General features: G+C 42.3%; 3 protein-coding genes across 3 annotated transcripts; all 3 read left to right on the forward strand.

Moving 5' to 3' along the window:
• The first annotated feature begins 3148 nt into the window (after window positions 1-3148).
• Window positions 3149-11219, forward strand: LOC134060551 (serine/threonine-protein kinase PLK4-like). The gene is made up of 10 exons (XM_062517281.1): window positions 3149-3281; window positions 4182-4361; window positions 4572-4647; window positions 7333-7433; window positions 7554-7637; window positions 7884-7945; window positions 8045-8128; window positions 8346-8400; window positions 8609-8797; window positions 9152-11219. The coding sequence occupies exons 2-10, from the start codon at window positions 4233-4235 to the stop codon at window positions 10091-10093; spliced, it is 1722 nt and encodes a 573-aa protein (XP_062373265.1). The 5' UTR covers window positions 3149-3281; window positions 4182-4232; the 3' UTR covers window positions 10094-11219.
• Window positions 11220-11554: 335 nt separating this feature from the next.
• LOC134060552 (complement C1q-like protein 4) lies at window positions 11555-13186 on the forward strand. The gene is made up of 3 exons (XM_062517283.1): window positions 11555-11859; window positions 11946-12068; window positions 12293-13186. Exons 1-3 carry the CDS (start codon window positions 11556-11558, stop codon window positions 12577-12579), a joined length of 714 nt encoding a protein of 237 aa, XP_062373267.1. The 5' UTR covers window position 11555; the 3' UTR covers window positions 12580-13186.
• Window positions 13187-20189: 7003 nt separating this feature from the next.
• On the forward strand, window positions 20190-21483 carry LOC134060127 (complement C1q-like protein 4). Its single transcript, XM_062516738.1, has 3 exons — window positions 20190-20512; window positions 20609-20731; window positions 20978-21483. The coding sequence occupies exons 1-3, from the start codon at window positions 20191-20193 to the stop codon at window positions 21262-21264; spliced, it is 732 nt and encodes a 243-aa protein (XP_062372722.1). The 5' UTR covers window position 20190; the 3' UTR covers window positions 21265-21483.
• The last annotated feature ends 387 nt before the right edge of the window (window positions 21484-21870 follow it).

The raw sequence follows: 21870 nt of genomic DNA on the forward strand, positions 1-21870 counted from the left end.
ACCAGTAAAGGCATCCAAGGCGCCATCAGGAGACACATCAGAATTGGGGGATCCCAGGCCATCCACATCAGATCCAAGAACGTTATCCTGCACTGCAGACTGCTCAGCAACCCATGAGGAGGTACGGTCTGCAACGGGGCCATCCTGGCATGACAGATCAGTGGCAGTAGGGGGTAGGGCATCATCAGAGGAGAGGTCTGACAAATGAGCTTCGGACAGGGACGCACTCACACTGACACATTCGGCTGCCTCGCTTGGAGTGACTTCAGAAGTTACACTGAGTGGCAGAAAGTTCACTGGCAACAGGAGGTTTCTGTGCAGCACTCTTCGTTTACCGTCACTGCCCTCAACTCTGTAGATGTGGAGACTGGGCTTTGAGGCTATCACAGTGTACACATCCGGTTCCCATTTGTCAGCGAGCTTGCGCTTCCCTCTGCAACCTTTGTTGGCAACAAGGACACGGTCACCGATGGAAAGTGCCAAACCTTTGACTCTCCTGTCGTACTGCTCAGCCTGATGTCTCTGCTCGAGCCTGGAGTTCTTCTGAGCAGTTTGCATGGCGGACTGGAGATCGCTGGCCAGAGCCTTCACATAAGAGCCATAGTCTGCAATCTTCTCGTCACAGCTCACGTTCCTGAACATCAGGTCGACAGGCAGCCTCGGGACCCTGCCAAACATCAAATAAAACGGTGCGAACCCAGTCGTCTCATGGACTGTGCAATTATACACAAATGTCATGGTTTGAATCAACTGGGGCCACTTCTGTTTGGACTGTGGAGGCAAGGACCGCAGCATGTTTCCCAGCGTCCGGTTAAACCTCTCTGTACCACCGTTGCCCATCGGATGGTAGGGAGAGGTGTGAGACTTCTGCACGCCAGCCAGCTCCATAAGCTCCGCGATCAGCTCACTCTCAAACGAAGCTCCCTGGTCTGAGTGCAAGCGGATGGGAAAGCCATACACACAGAAATAGTTGTCCCAGAGCTTCTTCGCCACCCGCCTAGCCGTCTGGTCTTGACAGGGGAACGCGTGGGCCAGCTTAGTGAAGTTGTCAGTGACGACCAAGACGTCCACGGACTTGTTGTTCTTGTCCTCTGCAGACCAGAAATCAATGCAGACGAGCTCCAGAGCGGCAGATGTTTTGATGCTCTGCAGGGGAGCTCTGGCTGCTGGCTCAGGGGTTTTGCTGAGGACACATCTCACACAGTTTCTGACATGACTCCTAACGTCCTTCTCCATGTCGTACCAGAAAAACCTCTGACGAGCAAGGGAGAGTGTTCGAGGTTGACCTTGATGACCGGCCAAGTCATGCACGCCAGCCAATGCATCAGCTTTCAGAGAGTCCGGCACAACGTACTGAAACCTCTTTGTGTTGGTGAGGGGGTCTTTGGAAACTCGGTAGAGAATTCCATCTCTAAGCTGGAACTTTTCCCATTGACGCAGCATTTTCAAGGCCAGATGATTCTCTTGAGCACGTTCACGCCTTGACGGTCTCAGTTTCCGGTCAACGTAGAAAATCACTCTGGAAACGGCCACATCCTGTAGCTGGCGGGCTTTCAGCTCTTCCGTCGACCATGTATGGAGTGTGTCCTGACCACAATTCCCCAGGCTTGTCAGGTGGTCACCGAGGGAAATGGCTCGCTGCTGAGCCCCATGTTCCCAAGCATCCTGCGTATCCAAGGCAGCTGACACATCATCACCTGACATGGAAAGAGGCTGATCGACACTGAGGGAAGAATCAGTCATGGTCTGAGGATTACAGGTGAGGCGGAACATGTCCTGAACACAGCCGTTGTCCACTTCAGAAGCTCGCTGCAGCAGATCTAAGTAGGACTCAGACAAGAGCCGTTGGCTGACAAGCTTCACAAAGGGGTCATGACTCAGCGCCGCAGCAACCCCGGTTCGAATCCGGGTCACGGCACCAATGTAACCTGCGTTGTGTGGAACCACCGCGGTCCAGCCCTGCACACGCCCGGACTCGAACCCGCGAGACAGCAGCACCTCGGATCGGGAGTCGAGCGCGCTAACAATCCAGCTAAAAGCCCAGGCTACTAGCTTTCATGCCAGCAGCGCTCTTGAAGTGTCGGGGAGTGAGGTTTACTAATGTTACACAGCATAGCTAACCAGCTAGCACCCGTTACACTTGCATTATAACTATGTACTATACTTGGCAGAATTTCTGATTAATGTAATGTCTTAACATTGATTGGTGCCATTGCATTGAAAAAAAAGTAGAGGGAGGATTATATATGGCTAAATTTGAGACAATCTGGTATCTTTCCCATTTACCAGAAAAACTCCAAGGAAGACCAGCATTCAGGTAGGCTACCAGTATTGTGTGAGGAATATCACTGAATTTGCACAAAAGTGCAATGGATTATAGTCAGAAAAAATGAATGGGTGTTAATGACTCTTGCTCTAACTTAGAGCCTCGGGCAGGGCTATGGCCGGGTGTTGTATGGACTTTATAGGCACTGGAACAGGATACAGTATCCTACTCAGAGCATGTGAGTGTTGGCTAGTGTAGCCTGAGTGTGCCCTCTGGTGGAAGATGGGTGAAAAGTAGAATACAAAGAGGGTACTGTTATCACCAGCAGAGGAGGCTGCTGTAGGGGGTATGACTAAAAAATCTGCATTGGTAATTATCACGAGGATCGAAAACAACATCATCTTTGAGCCAGTCAATAGCCTGTCTGTGAGAGGGACATATTCCATCATGTCTATCCTGATACATCTTTTAGAAAGTCTATTCAAAATGAATATTCGGGCTACCATTAGGATAACCAGACCATATACCAGAATTGCTGGTGTTTTCTGCACCTGAGTGTCGCTGAGTGATTGAGTGATTTAAAAGTGGCTCATATATCTTTAAGAGAAGTTGGCTAACAACAACAACAACAACCGCAACAGTGTAGCCTAACGTTTGTCGATGTTGCCAAGTCAGGTCAAAATAAAGCGTAGGCTATATCTCGATGTGTTGAGTAACTTTGCTACATTGTGTCATACTGATTTCAGAGTACCCTAAGGCATGTTTCTATGTCTGTTAGTTGAAAGAATGCAGCGAATCTCTTGTTTGGAATTCTTATCAGACTGTCGCTCTAAATAGCTTATTTGGCAACACACTTTTTTGCACTAGCCTACGTAAAACATCCGAGTTTCACTTTTGGGTCAAGCAGGCTGCATTGTACAAGGAGGAGTTTCTATTCTGATGAACCTCAAGTCGTCCACAAGTCGTCCAACAGACGCCGTCAATTTGAACAATATAACCACTTTTTCTGTTTCAGGTATGGTGTGTGTGACTGTGTGAGTGTGTGTTAACCGTGTTTGTTTTCTTGAAACTTCCAAAGTCTTCAGTCTCTTATCGCCAACTGTCAAATGCTGAAGCTAGCATGCATCTCTTGACAGAGACAACGTAGACGATGTAGGTCGATGGCCTCTGTTTTAGTTATCATTAGCTTTCATTATAACCGAACTTTGTTGCCAATAGAACAAGGGTGAATGTGTATTGTCGGCTAGTCGATTACAGTTTCAGTTAAACATAACTTGGAGTTGCGTCTGGTTGAAATCGAAAGAGGATTTGAGACTGAGCTGCGCGATGTCTTCAAGGCAGAAATATCTCTCTTTATTTATTCAACGAGAGCCCGTGACAACAGATGTCAGGCCTACCTTGCCTGACCTATACTATTAGTCACGTTGCCTGAGAATGGCTTTTGAAGTATTTTATCTTGTTTGGCCACAGATGGTTTAAAAACCCTATACTGCACTCACTGTGGGTTGTGCAGGTTAGACTGTTCTGTAGTGCTGGGGGGGATTACCGCTTCCTCCTTGTGTGCAGTGTGTGTGTAGGAGAAGAGATGGAGTGCCTGTTCTTGGAGGGATGTGAAGAAAATGATTAGGATGATTGTGTTAGGACTCCATTGAGTGAGGGCTAAGCGGTTTGTGAGGTGTGTGGCTGTAGCCAATGACCGCCACAAATAAACACAACTTTCAGTTAATTTGTTTCCCTTGATCTTAATAGTGAACACTGTGTTTATATTTGATTTCATGTAGGCTACATTGTATAGCAGTTGTTCCTTCTTCTGTTCCTCCATACAACCATGAAATGCCAGAGATCTTTATGCTAAATCTTTAGAAATGTTAATATGCCATAGGCCCTAATAATAGCTATGCCAATGTTACTGTAGGTTCTGGGTGGGGTCAGTGCTATGCCCAAGCCTGGTTGACAGCTGGTAAGAATGGGTGGCCAACCAAGCGTCCTGCAGCAACACGGTTTCACTCTAGTGAGACAGGAGGGCGGGGCCAGCCTGGTGAAGTCACAGGAAGGCCATCAGTATGTCGTCAGAGAGGTCAATAAAAACACAGAGGTGAGATAAGCTCTTGAATCGCTATGACTGCATCCCAACCGCCAACTTTGTTTGTGCTGCTTACATGTTATTAGTTTGCTTCCTTTCATTTTCATTTTTATTGGCCAAGAATTTCGTCCGGTTTTGCTTAGTCATGTGGACAATATCCAAAGTATTTGTATTGGCATGTAGGCTAAGTATTATTCATTACTGGGCTGTCTCGTTTTGCAGGATGTTTTCACCGTGAATGAAATTCTCAAAAGCCTGCAGCATCCCCATATCATTGGACATCAGAAGTCATTTAAAGGTGTGTGATGGACAGTTATCACAGAAGGCAGCATTCTTTTCGTTGGTGTCAAATGCAGAGTATTACATTATGCACAATGAGTACAAGGAAGTAATGCACTAAATGCACGAATGCACAAAAATAGGCCCTGTACCATTCGCGCGCGCGCACACACACACACACACACACACACACACACACGAACACACACACACACACACACACACACACACACACACACACACACACACACACAAACACACACACACACACAGAGCTGTGTATCATGATCCAGTCATGACATGGATGTCATGTACCATTATAAATGGGGATCTATCAATAACTGGCCTTGAGACTAACAGACATCGGACATACATTCAAATCCTACAACTTGGTGTGGTTGGTGCACAGTATCATCAAGATGTGTATTGATCTACAGTAAGGTGACAGCTGATTTTTGTTGCAAACATGTGGTAGTTGTGGTAGCAAATGTCTGCACAAGAGGACAATGTGACTCAATTCAATGAGGCAACAAGCTCTCTGTTTAGCACATGGACCAAAACAACTGAACTGTCCTTACCACCAAACATGCAAAGAGGCAGAGATGTTGCAACCAATTTCCGTTAGTGTGTTGAAACGAATGAAGTGTGCATGGCATCTATCATGAGCGCAGCCAGACCTGGACCCTTAAAATGATTAGGTGGGATTTTTATCTCCCCCCAGATTTGTTAAATTCTGGTTACTAAACACAGCATGTTTGAGACGTAGTTTGAGACGGACAGAAATAGTAAATCCTGGCCTCCCTTCTGTCAGACTCACATCAACATTACCCCATGCATTATAGGCCTACCACATTTCACTCCTTGACTCTATAACGAACATATAGACTTCCGAACATGGATGTCATCATAGATTACTTCAGTTATGTTTACAGTGAAGAAAACACACACACACACACACACACACACACACACACACACACACACACACACACAAACACACATGTGGATGGCAGACGCTGATACCATTAACACAAAGACATTTTCATCTACTTTCAGGATAAGGTTCATATTTAGCTTCAAATCTTATTTTTAGCTCTTAAAAAATGACAGAGGTCTGGACCTCTGTCATCTCATGGCTGGCTATGGGACTGCTTGTCAACTTAATTTAAAAAAACTACATCAAAGTAAGCAAACTTGAAAGGTTTGCATGAATAAAGGCATATGTGATGATAGCTAGTGAGACATTCATCAATTGTGTGAGTAGGCTTTCCATTGTCCTTGTGCCTATCCTGCCATTGAAAATGCGATGGCACAAACGTTGCTATTTTGTTTTTAAATGAGGATGATGACTGATAGTGTAGACAACTGGGCTAATGATAAGTAAGTAAAACATATTTATGTGGAGAGCTCGACACTGACTAGGCTACATGACTGATAAAGCAAAAATATTGAGCCAGGCTGACGGGGCGACTGCTGTTCTGGGCTTTTCCTGACCAACTAATGTGGTGAGCCAATACTGACCAAATTGGTGAGCATGAATGCATGTTACAGTTTTTTCCAATCGTTTACACACAATTTTGAAAACAGGGCTCTTTTTGTCAAAACATATCACACAATTAGCCAAACACCACACCCAATCAGCAGAACATAACAGATTGTTAGCAAAATGGAATATTTCTGTCAAAACAATAAACACATTGATAAAACCTTATACTGTTCTCATATCACTAACACATTCTTTGAATGATTCTACACTGTGTCCATCTTATACACACCAACACAATAAATTCAAAACACATCTGTAAAAACCCTCTTCCAATATATGGATCTTATTCAGACATATTGTTTGAGAGCATTAGGATAATTTAGATGACAAAAATATTTTGATGAACCCTCATCAAGCAATGCACAAAACTGATGCTGCAGGCAATATTTCTTTCTTTAACTGTACCGTATGTTCAGTTACAGTGACAAGTCAATCAACAGAAAATGGCAAAATTATAGTTCTTGCTACTGTAAAGTGTAGAAAAATAAAAATCTGTACACAAACAAAAAGTACTGTACACTTACAGTCACTGAAGAAAAACTAAAGTAACAATACAAACAAGTAACAACAATACATAATACTCTAATCATCTCTCTGTCTAGCTGGATCAGGCTATAAGAGTTCACCACATCACAGGCTATGGGTGCCTCTCATTTGGGCTTTTATACGTCCTTCCTCGCTCCTCTGGCCTCGATCCTCATTGATCGACATAAAGAATGATGGGGCGAAAACAATGGGAGAGTCTATCCAGTGTTAGTTATAGATCAGTGGGAACGCCCCTCGAGGATCGAGCATAACACACCTGAGTGCTGCGTTTTCAATTTTGCACATGTGTGCTTGCACAACTGGTGGATGTGATTATTCAATTTGTTCGTTAGTGTGGTCATTGGCAAGCCAGGGCTTTATAATGAGAAGGAAGTACCTAACAATCTTTATCTGTGTCTAAGGTGTGAAAATGTGTTTTACGTTTTGACATTCACTGTGTGTAATGTTTCGCAAAAAGTGTGAAGCTGAATTTGTGCTTACTGTTGTACTACTCTGCGCAGGCGTTTTGCTTCTTAAGTGTTAAGTATTGTTAACTGTCTGTTAATCTTAGTTGAAGTGTGTAAACGATTGGAAAAAACTGTAACAAACAAATGTTTTTCCTTTGGTGTACAGATGGTGGTACATACTATGTGTTGGTGGACTACTTTGAAGAAAATGTGTCCAAAAAGATGAAAGCCAAGCAAGAACGCGGGGAACAGTTTTCAGAGGAAGAGGTGCTCTTACTCTTACTTCTACTTCCTAAGTAACATTCTGAATAAATAAGCGTCTTTATTTGAGGGATTTTTACGCAGTTCATTATTGCATTCACATATTTGTAAATATCTTTATTCCAGATTATGGATTACTTTGTCAAGATTTGCATGGCATTGAAGCACTTACACTCCAGCAACACTGTTCACAGAGACCTAAGACCTCAGGTACGATGCACAGCAACACATGCAAGCTCATGCATCAACAAATGCAGGTTATTATACACTGTACGAAGGCTAAAGGTCTTACAAATGCTAAGAATGTAAAGAATATGTTACTTATCTGTTGCAATCCTCTGATGCGGCTGTTGCTTTAGTTCCACAACTTAACATGATATATGCATTTAATGTAGCAATTTCCTTCGGATTTTTTCATTATTTGTGTCTTTGTGATACTCTTGTCTTGGTTGATAGAATATTCTCTTCACTGAGTTTGGAACTGTGTGTTTGGGTGAGCTTCCGGAAATCAAAGAAAGGTACCTATTCTGTCTCCACCTCAATATCAAAATCATGCACTCAATCCATCAATAGTAAATCTGTTTCTTAATATTTGATTGATCTGCCTTGTCTATCAGAGCTGGTGTAAAGAGTGACTCTACAGGGGAACTAACTAACATCCCCCCTGAAATCCTAAAGGGAGATTCATATCATGACAAGAGGTAACATTGCTTCACCTCTGTTACAATTAACATAGATAGCTTGCCTAAACTACAACTTAGGACACACTTTTGAGCACATGTTTAAAAGTACAATTTAAAGTGGTATATATTCAACAGTGACATCATACATTATTTAGTGGATATGTTTAAATGTATACATACTGTATAGGATTTAGAGAATCACTTTTCTCTTCCCCCTCTGTATTTGTGTCTGCAGTGATATTTGGTCCTTGGGCTGTCTGCTCTATGAAATGTGTATGATGAAGAGTCCAGTAAGTATGAATTTGAATAAAGCCTGCATATTTTGTATAAATTATGTATGCTATCCCTGCTATATATGTTAGAGCCTTAAATAAACACATAATACATCAATAAATAATAAATAAAACATTAATAAACATAAATGCTTTAACTCTACATGTGCTATTTAGCGAGCCTTTATGAGATGAGATGATTATTGTCTTCCTCTTTATGCCCCAGTTCACAACAGAGAGTGCAGTGAATCTGGTTCCTAAGATCCTGAGTGGTTCTTACGAGCCTCTCCCAGAGACCTTCTCCAAGTCCCTCCACCAGCTCCTCAGCGACGTCCTGCAGACCGACCCGGAACTCAGGCCCTCTGCACAGGAGATTCTGTGGAGACCATTTGTCATCGCCCTCCTCACAGCCCAGGTGAGATGATGAGACCTATCGGGGCAGGGAGCAGTACCCAAAATATTACGCTTGTACCCAGTACCCAGTAGTCCAGTGGTAGCAAAACTGTTATGTCTTTAGTGTATGTGGGCTTTCATCAAAGCTGACCAGGTCTGTTTTGTGCTATTATATGAGGGGCCGAGGTTGACGGAGATCAGAATTTTCAGTAAAGATGTTAAAATGGATGTGTTACATTTGTAGGAATACTCCAAGCATATTGTAAATATTAATTTTGTTTGTTTGTGTGATGTTGCCTGATTTGTTTGTTTCTGTGTGGTGGTGGTGGTGCCTGATTTGTTTGTTTCTGTGTGGTGGTGGTGTGGGCTTGTTCAGAGTGAGCGGACGGTCGCTGAGCTCCAGGAGAGCCTGCAGAAGCTGAGGACCCTGGCTGACGGTCTGGAGAAGGTGCACTTTGGCACCACTGTGGGCAGTCTGACTGGCGGGGTGATTGGAGCAGCTGGAGGCATCACCTCCATCGTGGGCCTCATCTTGGCTCCCTTCACTCTGGGTGCCTCTCTGATCGTGACCGGGGTAGGGGTCGGCATTGCAGTCGCTGGTGGTGCGACCGCAGGAGTCTCCAACATCACCAACATGGTCAACCAGTCCACCGACCGCTACAATGTGAAGAACATCATCCGTGAATTCCAGGAGAAGATGAACTCGGTGGTGGTCAGCCTCCAGCACATCTGTGAAGGCCTGGACGCCCTGAGTGTCTCGGGATCAGCTGAGGGTGGGAATGGTTCTGGCACGGGGACAGGGAGCGTGACCAAGGCAGGTGTCAGGATGGGGCGAGGGCTGGGGGCCATCCCCGAGCTCGTGAGGCTGGCACAGGTGGCAAACTTGGGCAAGGTGGCAGCACAGACCGCCAGGGCCATCCGCGTGGCGGAGGTGGCCACCGGCATTTTCTCCGCCTTCTTCCTGGCAGTGGACGTCTTCTTCATCGCCATGGACGCCAAGGAGATCCACAACATCCGGCAAGCGAGGGCAGAGAAGGCCGCCTCAGATGACCCCGTCCGGCTGAAGATGCTGGAGGTCGCCGGCGACACCGGGGGCGCTATGGAGCTCATGGACACGGACACCGTGGAGCTGCGAGAGGCCGACTCCATGACTGAGCTGCAGCCCGGTGCGGCAGGGGAGGCCAAGCCGGAGGTGAAGTCGGAGACCATGAGGTTCGTCCTGCAGATCAGGGAGACAGCTGCCCAGCTGCAGGACAGCCTGGATGAGCTCAGTGACATCATCACCTTCATCCCAAAGGTTGAGGCCTTCAGCCTCTGAATCACCCACATGGTGATATGTTTCCATATTGGCCATTTCTTTGGGGGGTTGTGCGGGATGCAAAAATGTGCGCATACACCTGCATACATTTTTGTTAATTGGTCTCTTGGACTTTTGAGGATGCTATAGGGATGTAAGTGTAGCGCATGAATGTGAACAAGGGATGTGTAACAGAAATAGCTACAAATCATTATTATTGGCTTAATCATACTGTAAACTTTTATGATTTTTTTTTGTCATAGAACTGTCAGGAGTTTACATTGACAAGTGGAAATATTTCTCATGTTTTAAGAATACTCTTCATAGCTATCCAGGCATGAAATGCCAAAAATGGGTTCACGTATGATGTTGAGTTACATTTGTTTTTGTTTGTTTGTTTGTTTGTTTGTTTTTATCATATTCATATTAACAGCAGCACTAAATTGCACACACTTTTAGTGTTTTAACACTCCTCTTCACTGTAAGGTTTGATTTGTCTTGAAGTGACATCATCTTAAGAATGTGCTGCTGACTTTGTATGCTTCAAACTTGTCCTTCATGGTTTAGCTGAAGGTAATACATATGAGTTCATCTACTGTATGCACCAGTCAGGTGACCACATGATATTGAACCATAACCATAACCATTGTCACCATAACCATATTCAAAAAGAAGGGTGTACTGTATGTGCCCAGAGTTTGATATCTTTGACTAAATATCATTGTAGACAGCCTAATACAGCAAGATAAAGATGTTTAGGATTGTTTCTAGTTGACTGGTTAATTTTCAACTGGACTGGAATGAATAACATCATATTTACTATTTGACTTTACTGGAAATGTGTTGATGAAAAGTCCAAAGTAGTTCTCATTGCCAATCTTATTACAGTATATGCCATAAAATGATTGACCTCATATCTCAGAGCCACTAAGCACCTTAACAGACATATTACCAGGCGTCCCTATACTTTGCCAAGCCTCTGGAACCTGAGCACAGAAAGGAGAGGTAGCCATGTTTCAGGCCCTCGGGTCTCTGTGTTAAGGTGACATGTTGATGTCTGACGTCTGTCTGAACTTGTATGTTGTGAGTATGTCTCCTAGTAGCTTCACCAGTAGAATAGAATAAAAGTCAAGGCTGCTTCCCTCAATGTGTGTGGTGTGAATCTGTTTCCTACTAGTCAACACTGAGTACAACAAACTATTGTTGTACACTAAGAAAGAAAAACTTGTCTAATTTGACCACTGGAGTGACCCACAGGCCAGTCTTAAATCCTAAACCACAAACAACTATGAACAGAACACAGAACTGAACGTGCCAGAAAACAGGTAAATGTTTAACTATTTCCTGGATGAATCTTCACAAAAGCTTACGGCAACACAGGGGATACCATAAAATAACCCTTAATTATCTACTGAAGGCTGTTAGATGTTAGATATAACTGGATGGTGAGGAGAGGTGCAGTCACTGTGTTTTCCACAAAATGATGGGACGTCTCTCTCTGCTGATTCTGCTCTCCTGCTGGGTGTCTGAGTCTGCTGCTATAGCAGGGCTCAATACAGACACAACATCTGAAGTTGGAGACTGGACAGAGAACAGTAATGAGATTCAGAACTACAGTACCCAGGTCGTACCACTGGTTTGTCAGCTCAGCACCTGTGAGCTCCTGCTGAGCAAGCTGGGGGCCATGCAGGAGAAGATGGAGACCATGGAGGTCAAAGTTGTGACCATGGAGAGTGAGCTGCAGGCAAACAGGAGGGAGATTGAACAGTTGAAGACACGTGCTGCTGGTGAGTTTGAAGTAACTCTTGTTTCTCTTGCATGTATGGCACCTACTCTTACTTTCTTCTAATGTACCGCCCCCCTCCCCATCCAGGGAAGGTATCATTCGCTGCCTTTTTAGGAGGTCATGGACACCTTGGCCCATATGATGTAGCCACAACTATAGAATACAAGAATGTGCTCACCAACGTAGGCGATGCCTACAATCCAGCCACAGGTATATTAGTTTTGGTTATGGGATTTGGTAGAATTTGAAAAAAAGTATTACAATATTAAAAGTAAATTTGTATTGAACATGTGTAGATGCATTCTGTAGTGAAACATGGATAAATATTGCTGAATTTTGAAGCCAATTGTACTCTATGGTGTTGTTATAACAGAAACACTATTTGTGAATATGAAATAATCATGTATATTGCTCGAATATCTTTTATCTTTTAGGAATATTTGTTGCCCCAGTCAGAGGAATTTACTATTTCTACATCTGCTACCATGCTGCCCAACAGAAAGGGACAGTAATTACCTTATACAAGAATAGTGAACTCATAGTATCAACTGTCCATAGAGGTGATGAGAACAGTTCTGCAAATGAGAATGGATCTAATGGTGTTACATTACAGTTGGAGGAGAGAGATCAGGTCTATGTCAAACTTACAGCTGGAACGTGGGTTTGGGGTGCATCAACCCGAACTACTGTGTTCACTGGTTTCTTGGTCACCCATTTGTGATGTACTGTATATGTATGTCAGGCTTGTGCAAAATTCAGAATTGAATTGAGAACGACTCCTAAATTCCAATTAAATTCTTGAGCTTGAATTGAATTTGAGTTGAGGTGAAAAACAGGACGTAGAATTACAATTCGAATTTGAATTAAAGGAAGTAGAATTGAAATTCAATGAAATTCGAAGAAATTCATAATTTAAGGGTAGTGTTTAACAATGAAGTTTCACAAAATGTGTCAGATATGATGGCAACAAACACACAACTTATAATTGAAAACAGTGATCAATTACATTTCCAAAGTAACCTTCCCAAAACTGAATGTATGTGAGATTCAACACATTCTTCCTGTTATGTGACTGTGGAATTGTTTTGAATTGCCATGAATTGAATTCCACTTCCTTATATTCCAATTCAAATTAAAATTCAACTTCCTGTGGGGTGGGGCCAATTCAATTCGAATTCCAATTCATGAATTGAATGGAGGCCAATTCTAAAATTTGGAATTGTGCAAAAGCCTGATGTATGTATGTATTTTGAGATTTTTTGTCAGAATAAGGTGATTTGAAAAATAATTATATACATTGCAAACTAAAAAAATGCAATTCAGATGGTTATTAATTAAATGTACTGTAAAGTCAAAGTAATTAGGGTCTCTGTGTGTTGAGGGGTTATTTTGTAATCTACTCAGTGTTGACTGCATTGACCACAATAGGGTTTGTGTGGAACTTTCTTCCGGGTTCTACAAAACATAACGATCGATTTCCGGTCGTTCGTTAACACAGCGTGTTATGCTACCTTGTACAGCCATATACCTAAAAGAAACAGCCGGTGTTTACAGGAGCTATCATTAATAACTATTTCAGATGTATATCGTATTGCCAAAACGGACGTCCATAGCTCCGGGTACATGTAAAAAATATATTGTACTTTATTGTATACTTTTCCGAGTTTATTCATAATTATGAAGGTATGTAGCCTATGTAACTAACGTTTTCTCCTATCCGCCCTTTTACGTGTGTTACCTAATATCATGTCATATAGACGTGTGTTACCTATATTTCTATACAAATTAAGACGGCGGATTCATAAAGAAACGCATGCACCCACTCCATAAGTGTACCTAAATTAGATATGTACAAAAAAATGACATTTCACCGTGACTCAAAAGAGCTGTAAAACAGCTGCATGTACAAAATAGCTTTTGCTAATGGCGTTTGCTAAAGACTATCAGCCTTGTATTTTTGCTCGCAGACGATTAAAACAATCAAATGAAGACTGCGATATCCTGTGTGTTTATGCTGGTGTTTCATATTGCAAAAATGTTGTTAAGTGAATGAATGAATGAATGCTGTATCTTGTCCACCAGTCTCAAACTAAGACATATTGACATGCACTGTCAGTGTAAAGCAGCTTGTCACAAGTCCATGCTGAAACTCGTGTGAACATTTGTGCACTGTTTCTTGTGTTATTAGCGTTATTGCTGGCGAGTGACCCCAGGTCACGAAGTTAAAGTTTAGGCTAATATCCTTAAAAACGTTTGTGCACAAATGTTTATTTTGCCTGCACAATCGTGCACAAACGAATCAAAACACTTGTATTCATATTTTCAACATATGGGGTGCACAATTCACACAGGTCATGCAGAAGAATGAAAAACCACACAGCTTGAGTAGGCTAATGTTTAGGGATGGGTTTGGGTATTCTGTTCAATTTCGCAGTCTGTTGCAGTTATTGTAGGCTAGTAGATTTGTAGGAACCCCCTTGTCAACAAACTTGCTCCAGCAACCTTACTAGACCCATTTTTAATTTAGTGGTCTGTTCAGACTACTGTTTAAGTAACAAACTTCACTGCAAAGGATACATCAGTGTGAATGTTTGTCCAATGGTCTCTTTGTGTTTTCTACACAGATAGTGCTTCGTGATTCAGAACCTGTCGTCATGACCTCCAGACAGTGTTCGTGCAAAGCTGGCACAGCAGTGTGTAATCACACTGCTCTTTCAAACAGCTCATTGCTGAATTGTGTTGTAGCAGTTTCAAATTCACTTGCCAAAATACATTAATACAAATATTTCCACACAGAATTTGTGTATGGTGTATATTTGGTTATTAACTTTACAGTTTGTTTGAGTAGCTCAACTTTGTTTATTCAATGCCCATTTATTCATCTCCCGCTTTAAAAGAGTAAAAGGATCTTGAACGCTACATGACTGCTCTGAAATCATTGGTTGGTATATTGTGCCTTTCATTATACTATATTGCCAAAAGTATTCGCTCACCTGTCTTGACTCTCATATGAACTTCAGTCACATCCCATCCTTAATCCGTAGGGTTTATTATGACATCGGTCCACTCTTTGCAGCTATAACATTATAGACAGAGTTTGGTGTAGATGAACTTGACTGGACAGGACAGAGTCCTGACCTCAACCCAATAGAACATCAAATCCCATACACACACTCCTAAACCTTGTGGAAAGTCTTCCCAGAAGAGTTGAAGCTGTTATAGCTGCAGAGGGTGGACCGACGTCATCATAAACTCTACAGATTAAAGATGGGATGTGACTGAAGTTCAAATGTGAGTAATTTCATTTCATTTTCATTTCATGTTTATTATACAGGAAAGTATTAAAAGTAACAGAGTTACAGTTTAAAACGGGCCTGACCCAGTGAGAAGCTGATTTCCAGCAGGTTCCTGTTCTGCATTACATATAACAAGTAACAGGGACAAAGCACATCATACATCACATTTACATACAACAAAAGGCAAACATAGACATCAGACTTAACAAAGACAGTAGTTTAGAGGTCAGTGTTTGCAAGTGTATGTCTTGAGGAGTAGTAGTTTATAGTGTTTTTTGAATTGTGTGATGGATTGTAATTCTCTAATGTGTTGAGGAATGTCATTCCAGACTCTGGTAGTGTGTATGAAGGATCTCTGCCCAAAGCCATTATTGCATGAGGGCACTGGGTGGAGGGCCATGGAGACTGACCTAGTGACACGCACTTGAGGCATGTTGTGTGTTGGTAAAATAGAGATGAGTGTCAAGACAGGTGAGCGAATACTTTTGGCAATATAGTGTAGTAACTTAACAAAATGGAAATTCAGGGGTTTTGTCAAGGAAATGTCATGGAATTTTACATTTGACTTAAGAGTGGGAACCCCGGACATTGTACAAGACAAAAGTGTTTGTAACAGCAGTACAGTACATCCGAACACATTCAATTCAATTTTCAAATTCTTGTCATTTTCTTTTATTTTCACAACATAAAAACACAGACAATCAGATGCCTACTGGTCTACGCAGTGGGTCAACAGTCGTATCCAGAATTGTGGATGTCGCTGACTGTCCAAAACGGACAATTCTCCTTGTAGCAGGTTCAATCTGGAGGCAAAATGCATGAAAATGGCGGTAGCTGGCAAATCTGTGAAAAAGATCAAATTGCATTGTAAGACCACGTTGGATTGTATCCATACAGCATAAGCAGCGGAATTGCAATCAACTTTTCAAAATGTCTCCCATGAAGTAGTGCATGTCACATGCATTACATTTGTGCTTCAGTATCAGCATCTTCTTTGAGAAGCGGTTTACAGTCCTACGTGGAAGTGTGTGTGTGTGTGTGTGTGTGTGTGTGTGTGTGTGTGTGGGGGGGGGGGGGGGGGGGGGGGATGGATGTCTATATTGAAAACATCCATTCTCTATTGCTTAATATCTGGGCTAATAATAATAATAATACATTTTCTTTGTATTGCACTTTATATTATGGACAATCTCAAAGTGCTACAAAATTATAATGCAAATGGATAACAGAGGTGAGGAGTTCCTGTAGGTAGAGGGGAGCATGTCCATATATGCACTGGTGGGTGAGGAGTGAGATCTTATACTCTATTCTGAAATTAACCGGGAGCCAGTGGAGACTTTTCAGAATGGGGGTGATATGTTCATGCTTGCGCACCCTCATCAGGATCCTGGCAGCACTGTTCTGGATGTATTGAAGTCTCTGGATGCTCTTGCCAGAGATCCCAATGAGGAGTGCATTGCAATAGTCCAGCCTGGAGGAAACAAAGGCGTGGATGAGCTTCTCTGCATCGCCCAGGGTGAGAGTTGGACGAAGTTTGGCAATGTTCTTGAGGTGGTAAAATGAAGTCTTGCAGAGATGTTTGATGTGGGTGTCAAAAGTGAGTTGTGGGTCCATTTTAACACCCAAGTTGGTGACAGATGACCTAGCTGGCTAGGACCCAGATACAGTGAGGGGCAGTAGCTTCACTACTTGTAGCGAAGACACTAGCTTAACTACATTTTTTCAGTAGCTTGGTGGTAGATTTTCTGAAGCAGATAGCTTTTCAATAGCTTAGCTGTTTTTTTTTTCATGTGGTGCATTTGTGGAGCTCAACGCTTCCTTCTGACCAACCATACATCAATCATTTAAGCTATATTCTTTATAATTTTGAAAGACAAACAAATTTTCCATGACAGAGATGAAGCAACGGAATTGTGTTGGCAAAGATGTTGGTAGTCTATTGTGGGGTTTTGTTAAGCAATGTCTATGAAATTGGCTGTCGAAACAATAAAGTACTTAGAAGTGTTAGAGTTAAGAGCTTGAGTTACAGTAAAAAGTTAGCTTACAGTTTATCCTGCAAACTTAAGAAATGGGCAAATCTAATTTGGGCAACAAAGCCTATACACACTTTCTCAGTAGGCCACATATGCACACTCCTCTCAGTATGCTTTACCTTCCTGTCACTACTATGTGCAGCCTGTTTTTCTCAAATTGATTTTGGATATTGTTTTTGAACTGAACATGTGTTATAGCATGTGTACATCAAGGCAATTAAGTTACTTATTTTATGCTGAGTTATGTTGGCTATTTTATTGCCATACACTTACTTGTCATGAAGCTGGTTTACTTTATTGGTTTGGAAATTAAAAAGTATCTTCTGATGTAACAAACTACTTTAGTGAAATGTATAACTTCAACATTTAGTCTTTAGGTAGCTTTTGTGTAGTTAAGCTTCATTTAATATAGAGCAGCTGGTAACTTGCCCATCACTGCCCTCATATTAATATGTTTTTTAAACAGTCAACAAATAATGTCTGCCTTTGTCTGAAATTAGAAATTGGCAGCCAAATGATAAACAAGTGTAACATAAAAAGCACACACAGAAGGAGGAGCAGAATTGACTCTGAACTGAAGCAGCCTAAATGTATAACTTTTTTCCTACCTGGTATAAATGTCCTCATCGGAGCTCTTGGAACTTTCTAGTAACGACAACTCCTCCAGTCGCTTCTGTAGCTGATGGCCTGCTGATGTGCTGAAATTTTCTCGCATGCCAGATCCAAAACTGAAGGTTCAGGATAGTCGTGACACCTCAAAGACACGCTGGCATCGATCAGCTCCTCGTCCTCCCCTTGCCGCTGTGTCCTCTGCCATACGCTTTGCCGAGCGACCGACAGGCTGAAGTTGTTTTCAGGCGAACAACACGGGTTTCAAACAGCGTCGGCCCCTTCAGTTATATCTCCCGACATAAAATGCCGACTGCAGACCGTAGAGTGTCTTCGTATCACGAAATTATCACGCATAATGTTTCGGACCCATATCGATCTGGCAGACTCAAGGCCCCATCATCCCCAGACACAGCATCTCAGCATTAAAACTGCTGAGCGGATGTTGCCGGTTTTGATTTATTAATCATCGTGACATTTTAATGAAGACAAATACAGGAACGTTTTAGTCAAAAATCAGAATTGTACTATAATTAGCCCAATTTCACAGTTACTTCAGAGGAGATCACCTACCGCTGCGGGTAACTAGCGTTGCAATGTGCGGAAGTGAAAAGCGGAAGTTCTGAATTCTGTTTTCCGGTTCGAACGTTGATTGTTCCACACAGAGCCTATTCAATTTAGTGTGCTAATACGCTGGTGACACTGGGGGCGCTATGGAGCTCACGGACACGGACACCGTGGAGCTACGAGAGGCCGACTCCATGACTGAGCTGCAGCCCGGTGCGGCAGGGGAGGCCAAGCCGGAGGTGAAGTCGGAGACCATGAGGTTCGTCCTGCAGATCAGGGAGACAGCTGCCCAGCTGCAGGACAGCCTGGATGAGCTCAGTGACATCATCACCTTCATCCCAAAGGTTGAGGCCTTCAGCCTCTGAATCATCCACGTGGTTAACATATTGGCCATTTCTTTGGGGGGTTGTGCGGGATGCAAAAAAGTGCACATACACCTGCATACATTTTTGTTAATTGGTCTCTTGGCCTTTTGAGGATGCTATAGGGATGTAAGTGTAGCGCATGAATGTAAACAAGGGATGTGTAACAGAAATAGCTATAAATCATTATTATTGGCTTAATCATACTATAAACCTGTTTTGTTTTTTTTTGTCATAGAACTGTCAGGAGTTTACATTGACAAGTGGAAATATTTCTCATGTTTTAAGAATACTCTTCATAGCTATCCAGGCATGAAATGCCAAAAATGGGTTCACGTATGATGTTGAGTTTACATTTGTTTTTGTTTGTTTGTTTGTTTGTTTGTTTGTTTGTTTGTTTGTATCATATTCATATTAACAGCAGCACTAAATTGCACACACTTTTAGTGTTTTAACACTCCTCTTCACTGTAAAGTTTGAATTGTCTTGAAGTGACATCATCTTCAGAATGTGCTGCTGACTTTGTTTGCTTCAACGTTGTCCTTCATGGTTTAGCTGAAGGTAATAAATATGAGTGCAGCTACTGTATGCACCAGTCAGGTGACCACATGATATTGAACCATAACCATAACCATTGTCACCATAACCATATTCAAAAAAGAAGGGTGTACTGTATGTGCCCAGAGTTTGATATATTTGACTAAATATCATTGTAGACAGCCTAATACAGCAAGATAAAGATGTTTATGATTGTTTCTAGTTCACTGGTTAATTTTTTAACTGGACTGGAATGAATAACATATTTACTATTTGACTTTACTGGAAATGTGTTGATGAAAAGTCCAAAGTAGTTCTCATTGCCAATCTTATGCCATAAAATGATTGACCTCATGTCTCAGAGCCACTAAGCACCTTAACAGACATATTACAAGGTGTCCCTATACTTTGCCAAGCCTCTGGAACCTGAGCACAGAAAAGAGAGGTAGCCATGTTTCAGGCCCTCGGGTCTCTGTGTTAAGGTGACATGTTGATGCCTGACGTCTGTCTGAACTTGTATGTTGTGAGTATGTCTCCTAGTAGCTTCACCATTAGAATAGAATAAAAGTCAAGGCTGCTTCCCTCAATGTGTGTTGTGTGAATCTGTTTTCTTCTAGTCCACACTGAGTACAACAAACAATATTGTTATATGCTGAGAAAGAAAAAGTTGTCTAATTTACACCACTGGAGTGACCCACAGGCCAGTCTTAAATCCTAAACCACAAACAACTATGAACAGAACACAGAACTGAACGTGCCAGAAAACAAGTAAATGTTTAACTATTTCCTGGATGAATCTTCATAAAAGCTTACAGCAACACAGGGGATACCATAAAATAACCCTTAATTATCTACTGAAGTCTGTTAGATGTTAGATATATAACTGGATGTTGAGGAAAGGTACAGTTATTGTGTTTTCCACAAAATGATGGAACGTCTCTGTCTGCTGATTCTGCTCTCCTGCTGGGTGTCTGAGTCTGCTGCTGCAGCAGTGCTCAATACAGACACAACATCTGAAGCTGGAGACTGGACAGAGAATGGTAATGAGACTCAGAACTATACCCATACTGTACCACTGGTCTGTCAGCTCAGCACTTGTGAGCTCCTGCTGAGAGAGCTGGGGGCCATGCAGGAGAAGATGAGGGCCATGGAGGCCAGGCTGGAGGCCAGCGAGGACAAAGCTGCGACCATGGAGAGTGAGCTGCAGGAAAATGGGAGGGAGATTGAACAGTTAAAGACAGGTGCTGCCGGTGAGTTTGAAGTAAAACCTGTTTCCATTGCCTGTACGGCACTTACTCATACTTTCTTCAGAAATACATAAATACATTTATCCTCCCACCCCCCAGGGAAGGTATCATTCTCCGCCTTTATCGGAGGTCATGGACACATTGGCCCATATGATGTAAGCACAACTATAGAATACAAGAATGTGCTCACCAATATAGGCAATGGCTATAATCCAGCTACAGGTAAATTGGTTATGGTTATGATTATGGTTATAGTTATGGGATTTGGCAGAATTTGAAAAGCATTATAATAATAAAAGTAAATGTGTGCAGTATATTGTGTACATGCATTTTTGTAGTGAAACGGACACATATTGCTGAATTTACAAGCCAGGATGAATTGTGTATTGTGTTGTTGTAAAGGATACACTATTTGTAAATATGAATTACTCATGTGTTTATGTTGCTCCAATATCTTTTATCTTTTAGGAATATTTCTTGCCCCAGTCAGAGGAATTTACTATTTCTACTTCTGCTATCATGCTGGCCAACAGAAAGGGACAGCAATTATCTTATACAAGAATAGTGAACTCATAGCCTCAACCGCACACAATGGCCAAGAGAACAGTTCTGCAAATGAGAACGGATCTAATGGCGTTGCATTGCAGCTGGAGGTTGGGGATCAGGTCTATGTCCAACTTACTGCTGGAACGTGGGTTTGGGATGGACATTACCAAAATACTGTGTTCACTGGCTTTCTGGTCACCCATTTGTGATGTGTATGTATGTAGGTACAGTACAGTATGTTTTTATGCATCTTGAGTCAGAATGTGGTGTTTGTCAGAATATGGTGTTAATGTTTGAAAATAATTATATACATCGCAAACTGTTTATTAATATGATGAATATTAAAGACAAAGACAAAGCACAGACGGACAAACAAACCCTGATGAAAACATAACCTACTTGGCAGAGGTAAATATCTGGTCACTTGAAAAGAAAACAGGAGCAGATGCCAGGAGTAATCAAAGTGTTTATGTAAGGGATAATGTAGAACGCTGGTCATTATCGGGAAAATAAGGACCGACAGGGCGAACCGGACCCCGACACGATTCATTAATGTTTTGAACTGGAGATATGACACATATGCCTACTATATGGCAATAGCGCTGGCTTTGACACTCTTTATGATCTAGACCTGTTGGGGCAATTGCTCTGTCGCTAATTTGGAGTTTAACACGGTTTTAAACTCAAACTCCCAACTCCAGTTTAAAACCATTAAACCCCAAACAAGCGACAGAGCAATTGCCCTGTTGTTTTTGCCTTGTTTTTGCCTTTGTTTTGATCAGTTTTTGTGAGACAATGAAAGTACACATTGGGTG

Source organism: Sardina pilchardus, chromosome 16, assembly GCF_963854185.1.
Source record: "Sardina pilchardus chromosome 16, fSarPil1.1, whole genome shotgun sequence".
NCBI lineage: Eukaryota > Metazoa > Chordata > Actinopteri > Clupeiformes > Clupeidae > Sardina > Sardina pilchardus.